This window comes from Etheostoma cragini, chromosome 14, assembly GCF_013103735.1.
Source record: "Etheostoma cragini isolate CJK2018 chromosome 14, CSU_Ecrag_1.0, whole genome shotgun sequence".
In the NCBI taxonomy this organism is placed as follows: domain Eukaryota; kingdom Metazoa; phylum Chordata; class Actinopteri; order Perciformes; family Percidae; genus Etheostoma; species Etheostoma cragini.
Window position 1 is genome coordinate 6,949,371 of NC_048420.1, and position 14,935 is coordinate 6,964,305.

The 14,935-nt window shown below is 41.2% G+C and overlaps 1 protein-coding gene across 15 annotated transcripts in view; it reads left to right on the top strand.

Annotated features, from left to right (window-relative positions):
• Positions 1-14,935, top strand: part of adgrb2 (adhesion G protein-coupled receptor B2) — a 215,220-nt gene that overhangs the window by 139,912 nt on the left and 60,373 nt on the right. For all 15 annotated transcript variants that reach the window (XR_004659264.1, XM_034891466.1, XM_034891459.1 and 12 more), the window contains 2 exons: positions 69-171; positions 5,724-5,767. Coding sequence is in view for 14 of the 15 variants with exons in the window: in XM_034891466.1 (XP_034747357.1) it covers positions 69-171; positions 5,724-5,767 (147 nt within the window). In the remaining variant the exon portion in view is untranslated. The remainder of the gene's footprint in view (positions 1-68; positions 172-5,723; positions 5,768-14,935) is intronic.

Sequence of the window (14,935 nt, forward strand, 5' to 3'; positions counted from 1 at the left end):
ACGTGACTGTGCTGTCCACTTCTTAAAATAAATAACAGTTTTGTGCGGGACTGTGTGTGTCTTTGCAGCCCCCCTGCGGTGATCAACTCCAAGATCCTGACAGTGACGGTTCGCCCGGAACCACAACCCAGCAAGCCCATGGTGGTGGTGGAGCTGTTACCGCTTTTTAATGTATGTTTGTTCATTTCTTTTTTTCATCTTTCACTTTTCTCCAGTCAACAGCCGCACTGTTTTTTTGTGTTCCCAACCCAACCCAGTAACTTCAAAGTGTAAATTATTCCAATGCAGTGGTTTGCATTTTATATAATATAACATAGGCAGATACTTTGAGCAACCTTTTGCCAAGAAAACACATTTGTTTAAGGCCTTAAAGGATTTCCTTTGCTCCCAGCTGACCCATGTTTCCTGAATTCAGATGAAAGAGAAAATGCCGCATGCTATAAAGCGGCGTGGTGCTCGTTGAATTGCCTAAATAAATGCAGACCTTTTTGACTTCCTTATATCGCAACGTCTCCCGGTGCCTATTCAGTTTATATTGCAGTGGAGTGTGGTGTTATAAATGACTCGTTGGTTGTCTTCAGCAGAAAAGGACTAAGTGCAAGTTTAATAAAAGGCCCTCCGCACGACCTCAATAAGATGTGGGTTTCGTTAGCCATTCTTCTGTCCAAAGGTGGGCACGGTTTTGAAAATAATGTTAAATATTTAATGGTTCTCTCTAGACCGAGCATACACAAACTCATGCATATATATACAGACACACACACATATATTTACACACTAAAATTTGCCAATAAAATTTGTCCCTTGCTGTCTCAACCAGGACCTTAGGATCAAATTATTGCACAGTGTTTCATATAAATACTTTTTAGTTGTTCTCCATCTCCCTGCTTTAATCCACTGATTAATTACTTAATTAGGGCATTTCCTTTATAGGCTTCTATCTTTCATCTTCTTTTTATTCTGCTTTTTAACACTTTTGGCAAAGCAGAGGTACTGCAGGTTGCACACCCTCTGTCTAGAGTAGGGGTGGGCAATTGATTTTCCCAAGGGGCCACATGAGAAACAGGGACTGTTGTGGAGGGCCAGACCAATAGGATAAACTCAATTCTGCTCAATATCAATTTTATTTCTTTATAAAAAGCAGTAAACGGTAAGGTTTTTGATAAGCTGTGACTGGTAAGGGCACACATGTAATGATTAGGACATGAAAAAAGTGCAGCAGACAGTACAGAATGCAGTTATGTCACTATTTAATCAACATCCACGAATGCAATTGTGACCAAATTGTACATGTACTGTACATGCCTTCTTTCTTTTTTTTTAAAGAACAGCATTAAATTGGCCTACAGTGCTTTTCTTATGAAAAAGTAAAGCAGATATAGTACAAAATGCAAACAAAGTGTCACTATTTTGCATTTCATGTGCAAAGTGGCCCTTGCCTCGCAGGTTGGTGTTTAGTTCATTCATTAGTTCAGTCACATCAACAGCAAAATGCAATATCAGCCACTCAGTTTACGTCTGAGAGCTCTGAGTTGTCTTTGCCTCTCATATTACAAAACTGTGGAATCTCTGCTCTCAGGTCCCATACTCTCTTACCTGCCTTGCCCAGGCTGAGCCCCCTGACAGCTGTGTGGTAGCCTGTGTCACCATGTCTCGCCTCCTTTTTTCTCTGGGCATATTAGCTCAGCAGAATCCACCAAACCCTCTTTACTAAACTCCACTTCAGAAACTGCCTTACTGTTGTTATCTTGACTGCCTCATCCCTGGATGTCCAGCTTTTGGTAAAAAAAAAGCCTGGTTGCATTTGCAGTTTAACCAGCAAAGCTTCAGATGTCCGTGCCCGCTCTGCATCAGTCAAATTATAACCCTTTAACACGGCGATCTGTTCCCCGCGAACTAAGCACACGGCTTTACCTTTGACTTCAGTAAATAAATTCTTAGAAGTCCACGTTTGGGTACAAACTTGGCGCTCTGTATCAACCTTTATATTTTTCCGATGCTGAAATCTTTGAGGGTTAACCGCTCATTCACGTCCATGTCAACGTCTCGTGAGTTCCGGTGCGGCTCGCTGACACATTGCAGTTCTTCTTCTTACTTTAATTTGCGACTTGCAACCAGAGAAGAAGAAACTGCATACGTTCGCCTTCAAAACAAAAGTAATTCAGTTGTATTCCATGCATGATGTACACTTATTTACGGTTGATTGCTAATTTGCCATTGACCTCACACGGCCTGGTTAGGGCCCTCCCAAAGAGCCGGATTTGACCCGGGGCCCATGTCTGGTCTAGAGGATGACGTCTTATTGCTGATCCAAGCATGCTGCTCTGGACTTCTAACTAGAGGCTCCAATTGAGAACATAGTGCAGCACAAGGCTGGGAATGCACATCTGCATACCTTAGTCCAGTGTCTGTAAAGACATTCGTACAGCTGGAACACACCGCATGCGTAAGCATTGCGTATAGCTGCGTAGTGCATCTGTTTTGTTTTTTTATTTCAGCCCATGTTATCCAATCTGTCTTGGTCAGCACCATAGATCTTAAAAAAAAAATCTTGTATTGTCCATAAAGGACCTGAATATTTTCTTTTATTAGAACATTCTTTCCTGGTACATATTTTAAAGTCCATGACTCCATTTTATAATGCAGGCTTTCTGTTAAAAAGAGTTATGTCTCAGGTTCAGGAACAAAGTTCATCATACAGCATAACCACCCTCAAGAGGAATAATTAACAAAAGTGATGTAGAAATGCAATTAATACTACATTTGAAAATGAATATATCTCTGCTGTATAACAAAAAGGAAATGACATTGCAGAGGATACAGGCATTAGGAAAATAATGTTGTTTCACTTGAGATGTAACCATTGCTCATATCCATAATTGCTACTTAAAATTAATTAGGGTTTTTAGCAAAATAAAATAAAAAATAAATTGTTTTTTTAAATAACTAAAGTAGTTTTATACTTGTAGTATTGCAATGAAGGATGAGTATAATTAAAGCAGTTTTTTGACATTTTGGAAAATGCACTAATGCGCTTTCTTTCAAATTATTAGCGAAATTCATTCTCTGCATTTAACCCATCCCTCAAGGGAGCGGTGGGCAGCCATTTACAGCGAGCCAGTGTCATGACAACCTAGTACATGTTTTTGGATGGTGGGTGACACCGGAGCACCCAGGAGACACCCACGAAAACATTGTGAGAAGATACAAACCCCACACAGAAAGGCCTGGAACCACCTGGATTCGAACCCAGAATCCACGCGGGCCGGATGTGAGGCCACAGTACTAACCATCGGATCTCCATGCTGCCGATGCTCGATTTCATTTTCTGAGTCGATAATCTCCAATATGAAGCGGAAGGATTTTGAGGCTCTTTTCATCTGATTAGCTCACCGTATTCAAAGCCAATATGCATTATTCATTTTGCGGCCAAATGGCTACCACATGTGATTTTGAATGCCTTGAAGATAAATGGCTGTTCCATTTGAGAGAAAATTGACAGAGCTGTTAAGGTAGACACCATTATTTCTGTCCATAATAATAATAATAATAATAATAAGTGCAGCTGTTAGAATCAGACACATGGTGCTGCCTTCGAGAGGAATCAGTCGAGCAGACGCTGTCATTATGCAACATATCAGTTCTACAGAGGAGGCAGACTTTGTGGGTGTCCACGGATGTCACTCCCGCTGCAGCGTACAGTTAGGCATGATGCACGCTGATTGATGGTCGAATGCTAAAAGAGCCCGCCACGCTAAAGCAAGCCCAGAGACAACTAATGTCAGCGGTCTGCGTGTCAGGCAGAACAAAGCGCTGTCATCCATCAATCTGTGTGTGTGTGTGTGTGTGTGAAGCTTGTATCATCCAGTCCTCTGAAGTCCAGCCATGCAGAGACTCCAGGATCCATCGGAGATCACTTATGAACTATTCAGAGTAGGAGGGGTGACCTTGCCTTTGGAGAAATAAATACCTTTAAATGTACTTAAGGTCCTTCTCTCCCTTTTTTGCTCAATTTAAAACTATTATGCATTCATTCATTGTTATTCTGTTAGGAAACCATCTGATCACGATTGTTTTGTGGTTTCCTATCCTATCATCCATTAGCTTGACATCTGTGAGTTAATTCTCGAAGCAGTTCTGCGATCTTGGATAACAAAGTAACTCGAGGCAGGGTTCAGTTCACAATGTTCCAAAGGCTTAATGAGACACAATGATATATAAATACATACATTTTCTAACAATCGCTCCACTTGCAACGTGACGTGAGAGTAGAAAGATAAGAAAGAGGCACTAAAAGAAGGATTGGTTCAAGATAGGTTACCCAGATATATTTTGCGGAAAAAAAGTGTTACAAGTTACACAAATGTATGATACAAATTTAGACGACGAGAGGCTTTGAGTTTCTACAGAATGGAATGTAACATATTCACTACACGTTCCCAAAACCTTCAGTTTGCTCTTCACTTGTAAAGAGGTAATTTTTTCAATTGTTTCTCATGTTTCCCTACTTACAGTGGACATTTTCTTTTACTGCTATTATCCCCTTTACCATAAGGGGGAGCTCAAAGGCAAAGGGCTTAATGCAGGACTTAGAAAGGACCAGCAGACTGGCACAGAGAGGGATCCATTTTCCTCTGCAACAGTGGAAAAATGGCATCTCAATTGTGGGTACCCAGTGTAGTTACACAAAGGCCTGATCAATCTTACTCTAAAGGACCCAGAAAGTGTGTGTCTGCCTGCTGTTTCTCTCCGACTGTACTCACACCAGTTTGAGACTTTTAAGGCTTTTGATTCAGGAATGAATGTGAGACCAGAATCATGGATCCAGAACAGACAAACCCACAACGTTCAACTAAAACCAGTCGCAATCCAATCATTTTCCAAATTAAGGGGTGCATGTTGGAAGGGCGCGGCCGATTCATTAAAAGCAATCGATGCTGAGATCACAGAGGATCACAGGTGGAACAAGCTGTGATGAGTCAGTTGGAGATATTGATCCTGTGATTGATTCCCTGATTGAGCCATTGGGAGTCTTCCTTCTCCACCACGAGTGACCGAGCTTTGATTACCAGATGATTCACCTGCCCTCAACGATTGACTTTTGGCTCCAGCGAGTTGATGGATTAAGAGCACTTAGACCACCGTAAAGGGTTATTTGACCTTTTTTTGGTGGTTTAAAAAAAGTTTGTAATCCCCTCCCCAAATTAAAATTTAAATGTTTACAGATACATTTGATAGGTACTTCACACAATCTAAAAGGGCCATTTCTTCATAATAGATACTTAAGTACAGTACATTTTACTGCCTTGTAGTTGTTTACTTTCATTTTACTCCTGTGGTTGTGCTGAAGTGAAGAATTTGAATGCCTTACCACTACTGCATGTTTATGACCCCAACTTGCTGTGTATTATTGTCCATGAAATGGCTTATATTGTCTCTTAACTCTCTCAAGCTTTTGCTCACACACCCCTCTTTTTGCAGCATCTATTTGCTGCTCTGTCCACTGACAATGCCTCTTTCTCCATCTCTCCCTCCCACCCTCTGTCTCAATCCTTCTCTTTCATTATCTGTTTACCTCTCTCCATCGCCCATGCAGCATCACTCTTTCTCCTCAGGCAACGAGCTATTCTGTCTTCACTCTGCCTCCCTCACTCATCCTCTCGACTGGCAATAACAGCTTATCTTCTCTCCCTCTCCTCCCCTCCCCTCCCTGTATCTTGCAGGGTACATCAGATCCACAGTGCGTTGTCTGGGACTATGGCAACCCGTAAGTTACTCTAAATGATTCTGATGTGTGCATGTGAGAGTGTACAGTGTGTAGTAAAGCTTGTGTTTGTTTATCTCGTATGTGCTCATGCCCAATGAGATTAATTTCATTAATGAACTGAAAACAGTCTAATGAAGTTCCCTGGGTTAGTGTTAATTAAATTAGTCAATGAGAACAAACACCATTCTCTCTGTGTTGCTAAGAATTCACAAGTAACATCAGTCAGAATGCCTCATTGGAGCAGTTTTCCTTTGTTGCAATCCTCTTTTTCAACGTTTACCTATACTCCATGTTAGAGGTTTAAAATTTAATTCTCAACTGTGGTCATTTGGCTTAACGTTCACAATCCAGTTTTATGCCACCAGTGACCGCGATGGGATTTCTCTAGTCTATGTAGGCCACTGACTCTTCGACATCTAGTGAGCTGCATAATGTAAACCAGCTCAATTGATCACGCTGTTTTAACCATTAACCCACATAGTGATTACTCTTTGATGTCAATAACAACACAAAGTCAAACTTGTTAAGGACCATTAAGACAGGATTTGCGTGCAGGTCATGGTCTCATTTTACTTTTACTATGAGGGCACTACTAATGTTTGAATGGCATACATCTTCTTCCCATGGAAGTATAAAAGAACCGATTAATCCGCACCTCCTACAAAATACAGTCATTTAGCTCATTGTATCGTACATGTATAACAGTCATTGGCATGTCATGGTTGGTAAGGTCCGCCTTGGAGTTAACCATATAAATCTCACATCTTTTCACATGCTTTGTGTCAGCATTTCCTTTTTGAATGTGTGACCGTAAAAGGACCTTTTCAGGACAACAAAAGAGAAATATTGACTCTGAGCGTTAAGTTAAGTACAGTAAGAGTTTACTCATCATTTTAAGCTTTACAGTTCATTCTTGGTATTGGAAACAGCAGTTGACAAAATAATCTCCACTCAAAATCTATTTAATCTATATTAGCAAGTGCTCAGGTGTCATGGAGAAGCTCTAAAAGTGTGCCGAATAATCAATAACCTCTTCAGATCCATGTCAACTGAGCAAAAACATCATCTACTAAAGAAGACCGTGTGCTTTGAACATTATTTATAGATTTTTAATTCTAGATTTTAGCTCCTTGGTGTATTTATTTTTGCATGTTGTTGCATGTTACTGTGTTTGCAAGCTACAGTACATGTATGGGATTAATAAAGTTATTTAAAATTAGAATTCATGGTCATCAGGTCCAGAACAAGTAAGTAGACCTTGAGTGGAGATTAATTTGTCAATTTGTTTCATTGTTATGTTGATTAGAAATACCATTTCTCCAAATTGTGTTTGCTAATATACACTAGATCAGCTGTACATGAGCATCAGTTTTAAGAACCGGATTTGACACATTCACTTTTTTCTTCTTCTTTTTCTAAAGATATTTTTTTGGGGGCTTTTCCCTTTTTATTCAATAGTGACAGTGGCTAGACAGGAAAGGGGGAGAGAAAGAGAACGGATGACACGCACCAAAGGGCCCGCAGGTCAGATTCAAACCCGGGCCGCCACTAGACTCAGCCTACACGGGGCCAACGGTCTTAATGGGTGAGCGAGAGGCCGCCCCTAGATAAATCTTTAACAGATGAAATGGCTTTCATAAGAATTGAATTTGTCATCCCAGTGGGTCTTCCAGTCTACTGTGACAACAAGATGGATGACAGGAAAATCTCAGTCAGCTCAGCTTCTGCCTTGAAATCACATTATAGTTTTATCCAGTTCTAGGGGAGTATCCTCCAGTGCAAAGTCCAAAGGACACAATGGGAACGCTGGTTCATACGGAGAGGATAAGACCGTTTCTAGCTTATCAAACTACCCCTCTCCATCAAGGTGGGAGAGGAACAAAGCTCGGCAAAGTCAATTAACCAGCCAGCAGATTACGACGGCAATCAAATTAAATTTGCAGACATTACGAGGGCAGAGAGCCAAACAGAATATAAAGTGGTAAGATGGAGGCGATGTCTGTCAACAAAACATACTCAAACTGGGAGGAATGTGGAAAACGCCCAAATGTGTTTGCCGGGGATTAGGTAGCATGTTTGCAGACATAAACAATAGGGAGCACAGACAGATGCTTAGAAGCTTTCACACAAACACCCGCTGACCAAGACCTGGTTTATGGGCCACACACGTTATAATAACCAATTCTGTCTTAACCAGCCAGGAGCATCATTGAGTTAAGGATTTGTCTATTTTTAGCACTCATGTCAGCTATTCCTGCTCTCCTTAACTGACAAGGATATTCATGATCTCCATTGGTTACATTTTGAGCTAAAATGGGCAGACTTGAGCACTTCAGTATAAACAGCTCTAGGTCATCACATCATGCCATTTGGATGCACAGATGCTGTCAGGAGAGGGTGTGAAGCAAAGCCAACTGGTGTGCTTTAATTCTAATTTGATGGTCACATATGGAATTTTTCATTTAGACATTATGTACTGTACATCCAGGGAACACTCAAACATACAAGGACAGAAAAGGACACAGATGTGTGATGTACAGTGTTGGTATTTTAATACTCCGCCATTTGCATGTCTGTGCCAGGCAGCATACCTCGAATGTAGCTGGACGAGAGCGTGCAGTTGATATGGGAAGAGGACATGTTGTACAAAGCTGCCGTTTGTTTGCTGGAGGATATCTCCTCTCTCAACCTTGCTGTCTCTCTAACGGAGCCAAAGGCTTTGAGGTCGAGCGAGAGGCAGACAAGAGGAGGAGAATGTATAGATAGCAATGCGGAGGAAGGGCAAACCCGGCAGCAGCTGAACCAGACAGCAAGGAAACAGAAGTTCAGCTCTGAGACAGAAAAATAACTTTCAATCTATGACCTGTATATGGTGACTATGTTGTATTTAGTCCACAGATGCACCCGCATTTAAAAATGGGTAATCTACACTTACTTGCAGAACAAAGGCTCAGATCCCTAAAGCCTACAGAAGTGTCTGTGTGCACGTTTTTCAGCAGTTGTCTATTAAGAAATCTGCAAGCAATTTCACTGCTAGCTCTGTCCCATTTGCACTCTCTCTCAGCAGGCTAAGTTGGCCAACAGTTTGTCGCACTCACAGTTCATCTCAGTATTTATGTTTGAGTGTTTATTTATTTATTTTTCCCCTAACAGGCCCATATGTCGGCACCATCTGCCCACCCAAATCGCTGCGCTCGCCACCCCTCCCCGTCTTTCCCCATGTGCCTGTATCCTCAACCTTCTCTCATTCATTCACTGGCTCACATAGATACTGTTATTTATACCTCTCATAGACGTTTTACAAAGTTGTAAACCAGGAGCTCAAGTTGATGGAAGCAAAGGGAGCTATTAAGAGCAAAAACATACACCTTTTTTGACCACGTCTGGAGGATGTCATTTTGGTCTACCTTGAATCTTCACTGGGTTGTTTCTCCAAAGTCTCTTTTAGGTTTCTGCCTTCTCTCAATAACTCGCTCTCTCATCAATGGGAACTGATGATGTCCGGCTTCTCTCTGCTGTGTGGTTGCTGACCTTGCCTCTGGCATCTCTATGCTTTGACTCACTCTGCCTCAGTATGGAATATCTGGCTGAGGCCCCACTGACACAGTGCAGCACAGCACTTATCTTATGTCTGCTGCATTATAGATTGGCTCCGTTAGATTGTGTGTATGTGCCACTCCCAGATGTGCTACACTGATTCTATAGCTGCTGCTTTTTCAATCAGAACAAACTGTGTTTTGCTGCCATCTGTAAAATATACATAAATGTATGTCTACGTCATATAATTCAGATCTTGTTTCTAATAAGCATAGAAGCTACATACTCTCATACAAATGACAAAGCTCAAATGTATTATGGGAGGGCAAATGTGCAATCTCAATATTATGCTTAAAAGAATATGATCCAGTACTGTATTTAGAGATGAATGCAATATACACTTTAGATGGATGGAGGGATGAGAGTAAGCTTGTGAAGCGTTGTGGGTCACTTAATCCTATTCCTAATCCCCAGTGGTCTTCAGCTTGTTCAGGGATCAGTGGTTAATGACCCAGGCACCCCGCCCTACCCCTGCCGTCCTTCACTGCCATTCATCCTTAAATGAATTAAAAAGTCAAAGGCTTTTTCTGCACACTGCCAAAAACTAGCTGGACACAAATCTGGCCGAATTGTAGGCACTTTTATTTTGCTAAAAGGCAGAGTGGCAAGTTCTGACCTTAGCCAAATGCCAACTAAACAACATTTAGTTTTGTACTCATGGCATCATTATAGCCATCCATAAGCCATTATCCTGTGTAACAAGCAAGCAAGTAAATTATAGAAAGAATACATAAATAAAGTGTGGGAAGCGCTTCTTTTTAGTGGTGTTTAGAAGGATTCTAACAAGGTGCTCTTTGGTGAAGAGGTAGTCCAACAGCATGAAAACCAACGCACTCTTGTTGAAGAAAATATTAAAGAAAACATGAATTGATGCTGCAATGCATAGCGAAAGGTACAACTTTTTCTACACATTTTCTTCTACAAGATTGCCTTGGCTTTCATGCTGTTCTGATACATAAAGTGGATTGATACTCAAAGTCAGTTCCTTGTCTTAAGATGCCTTATTTCAAGAGTACTGCATCAATTTAGCATTATTGTCATGGTGATAGTTTCCAAAATAGATTAAAATCAAAGCAGCAGAACCAGAGACACCTACATTACCCACAATCCAACTCAACCGCCAACAGCTCAGTCTGAGATTTGTACATTATGCTAGCAGCAGCAAAGCCTCAGTGAGAGAAAAGGAGGGAGCTTTGTGTTTGCATGTCTGGTAGCGTTGTGACAGAGCCCGACCATAGTGTATCCCACCTCTCACCGGCCCAATGCATTCTGGTAACTACAGGACTTCAGCTCACTTCAACCCTTCATAGGATATGGATATGTAGAAAATATATTGATGCAAAACACACAGTGATATCTCTTAGGAGACAGCGTACAGTTTAGCCCAAACATAGCCCTCCATATTTTTACGTCTATATGACGAAGTAATCTGCCTAAATTCTTGTGTCAAAGCAGCTTCTGAATGCTAGTTTTATTATTAAAAAAAACAAAAAAACATTTGAGATTGAAATTTCTTGTATTCATTAACCACCTTACAACATTTCCACGTACTGCAGGTCCTCATTCTTCCCTGTTGTCACAGGCACTTACTCAGGAACACACACACAACACACTTAGCAGCGTAGCCACCAGGAGGAGGAGGGGGGTGGAGGGTTGATAGGGCTTGCTCCACTTTTCCATCTGACAGAGCAGAAGGGATCAAGACTGAGTCAAACAGCGAGTCGGCGCGGCAAGAGGGAGTCGGCCAGTAGGGCTTATGTGGGCTCTGCCTCCATGGGGCATTTCAGACAGCGACAGGCTCTCGGCTTATTTCCCCAGCTATAACAACAGCCCTTATAGTACGCCTCAACACGGTGGCTTCGATTCTCAGTGCTGAATGCTTGGGTTCTTGTCGAGGGTACTTTGGTAGCTTTCAATAGCTGTTTCATGTTGAGATCAGTTCTATGTAGCCGAACAATTTAAATCTGAGTTTCAGATATGATTTATTTTCACTACTGGACTTCAGGCTGGGGCGGCTTGCTCTTAAGACAAGTTCTTCTTTTTAGTTTGGGTGATGCAGTTCTGTTAAGCAGGATAGGATTGTTATGTTAGTCTTTTTACTTAATGCATTATGTTTTATTGATTGTGTCATCATGTGACCAGTGGGAGTGGAATAATGCACCGTATCTTAGTGTACAGCCAGAGATAGCCTTTAGAACTGAAGCTCTTTCCCTTGGGTGAAGATGTAAGACATTTATAGTAATTAGTAATTGAAGTTTAGATTAAATGTAGAGAAAAAGTACACTTGCTCTCTGCTGTCAGTTGGAATACATTGCCTCGTCACTGCTGGACCAATAGAGTTTAAGAACCACTGGGTAAGTAACATCTAAATACCCCCTTAAAATGTATTTTAGGTCAGTTTGTTGTGTGAAGAGCTCCTGACAGATTCAGCAATGCAAATTCTCTGTTACAAGATCTCCCATGTAACCTAGAGTCAAGTTTAATATTCGCGTTATGCTTATCTTGTTGACTCACATGATATTAGCTTTTTTCTTGTGCAGCCTGAAGTAGTCTGAGAGGACACTATGTTAGTGCTTTGTCAGAGTCTTTTTTGAGTTCCGAAGAAGATGCTCAGTTCCAAAATCCCGCCACGTTTTCTTTGAGGTGTAATATTTGAAGATTTTGCGTTGCAAAATAAAATCAGTTCTTTTTGGAATCTGTATATAATAATCCGTTTTCAGCAGCAGTCACTTTCTTCAGAGCCATGGGTGGGTCCATGTTAACACAGAACGGAGGCGGTCAGCACGGCAGGCCATTTATGGCAGTAGCTGAAACCTCTTTCTTTGCTTTTCCTGTTAGCTCAGTAGCTTGCACACCGGGAAGAAAGATAATCCCGGGAAAGAAGCTTATAAATTAGCCCTCGGCCATGCCACAAAGCAGATTGGGGCAGTGGAGGTCAGTGACAAAGCATCCTCCTTGCACGGGAAATCAGGGAAGAAGTAGGGTTTTGTGTGACAACCTCAACCTGTGGGATTAAGTAAGGACAGTACATCCGTCTCTATTGAAGACTAATTAAAGTTTCCATTTAAAAGCTAGTGAAGTAGAACTATTTGTACTGAAGAAATAAAGGCGCTGTAAACTACTTGCATAGTATCCTATATAAATATGTTTTAGTGTTCACATCTCTGGCCTTTTGATGGCGCCTTGATTTATTTTTATTTTTTCTAGATGCTGATACAGCCACAATAGGGATGCATGCATTCTGATGAGATTATTATTAATGTTTTTTTCTGAATCATTCCATAACACATGGGACTCGTATCAATAAATATTTCATGTTTGAGTTACAGCAACAAGAATAACATTGCACACGAACATCACAGCAAGCTTCACATAAGCTCACAGCATGTTCTTGGGATTATAAAACCAATCTTTACATTAGTCAGAGAGGAAAGGGAGGAAAAGAGGAAAGCTTAGTTCCTTGTTACTATCTGGGTTAATTTCATTTGTACACGCATCAACTGAAAGGCAAACATGGGCCTGGATTGAGGCAAATACTGTATAAATGTGGGCTGGTCAGTGCTGCATAGTAGGTGCTTTTATTAGGGTTGATGAGGTACATACGATCTGTGTCATGTGAAGATTTGCTTCAGTGTTTTCTAGCTGTAGTGAGAGTAAAAGGGCAGTGTGCTCTGCCTCTGGTGAGTGCATTCTGGCTCCCTGGAGAGGTCGGGGATGTAATGTCTTACGGAATAGAGTCCATCAGCAGGAATAGATCTCTTACACTCTTTATTTTTCCATTTCTTTCTGTGGCTTATATGAGGCAACTAAACTCCTGGCATCATAAAGAAGTTAGAGGATATATATTCACACAGGCGCGGAGCTGACAAAAACATAAGCAACAGTGCAATCATGAGCTGCAATCATGAGTAAGATAAGCTCGACAACCGCGGATGCACCACGGATTCAGTTCTTTAAATATGAAAAACAGAAATGTTGCCAGTACGTGTTGAAAATACCTGTTTCACACTTTAAGTTACAGACACTCAATATGTTTAGAATTACAGCTGAACGATGGAAAATTAAGATAAAAAAAATTGGCTTTGTGGTGATGATGATTATGAATTACCTTGTTTATTACACACTTACTAATGTTGTAGCTTCAGGGAATATGGGAGACACAGGTGAGGAGATGGACACATGACATTTCTTTGGCCAGGTTAAAACCTTCAACATGTGGCATTTGATTTGGTAACGGACAGCTGGGCCGCCATGATGACCCAACCCTTGTGGTTTGGAATTTGCAATATTAATCGTGTTGAGTCTACTGTTCACTGTTAGGCTCCACCACCTTGGGGAAATAACTCAAACACCTCATAGAAGTATTGGGAGAGAATAAAAAAAGCTTGCTTAGTATCTATTATATAAACATTTTCAGGGTTTTCACTTATTTGTGATTAGACTTCAGCTCTGGTCTGGAGGTATGATGCCTTTTTTTTTTCTTACAGCCGACTTTTCATACAGTAGTAGAAAAAGCACATTATTGATCGCTCTGTTCTGTGAGCAAGAATGAACAATACCAGAGGCCTGAAACTCAAGCAGGAAAATGGAATCCAGCCATTATTAGTTTGATTATTTAGACCTGTGGTTTTGTGTAATGTCAAAAGTTCCTCTATGTCAATGGCCCATTACATATAGTGACTCAGACCCCAGGAAGAGCGCTCTGCCTTGCAGCCAATGTTGTGCAGTGTTGTATTGCAACAAAACAGGTCAACGTTTTCTCCCCATAGGCCACTATTGTAAAAGATACAGTGAGGAAAATATGTATTTGAACAGCCTGCTATTTTGCAAGTTCCCCCACTTAGAAATCATGGAGGGGTCTGAAATTGTCATCGTAGGTGCATGTCCACTGTGAGAGACACAATCTAAAAAAAAAAAAATCCAGAAATCACAATGTATAGTATAATGATATAGCTGCAAATAAGTATTTGAACACCTGTCTATCAGCTAGAATTCTGACCCTCAAAGACCTATTAGTCTGCCTTCAAAATGTCCACCTCCACTCCATTTATTATCCTAAATTAGAGGCACCTGTTTGAGGCCGTTAGCTGCATAAAGACACTTGTCCACCCCATACAATCAGTAAGAATCCAACTACAAACATGGCCAAGACCGAAGAGCTGTCCAAAGACACTAGAGACCAAATTGTACACCTCCACAAGGCAGGAAAGGGCAACGGGGAAATGGCCAAGCAGCTTGGTGAAAAAAGGTCCACTGTTGGAGCAATCATTAGAAAATGGAAGAAGCTAAACATGACTGTCAATCTTCCTCGTACTGGGGCTCCATGCAAGATCTCAACTCGTGGGGTCTCAATGATCCTAAGAAAGGTGAGAAATCAGCCCAGAACTACTCGGTAGGAGCTGGTCAACGACCTGAAAAGAGCTGGGACCACCGTTTCCATGGTTACTGTTGGTAATACACTAAGACGTCATGGTTTGAAGTCATGTTTGGCATGGAAGGTTCCCCTGCTTAAACCAGCACATGTCAAGGACCGTCTTAAGTTTGCCAATGACCATTTGGATGATCCAGAGG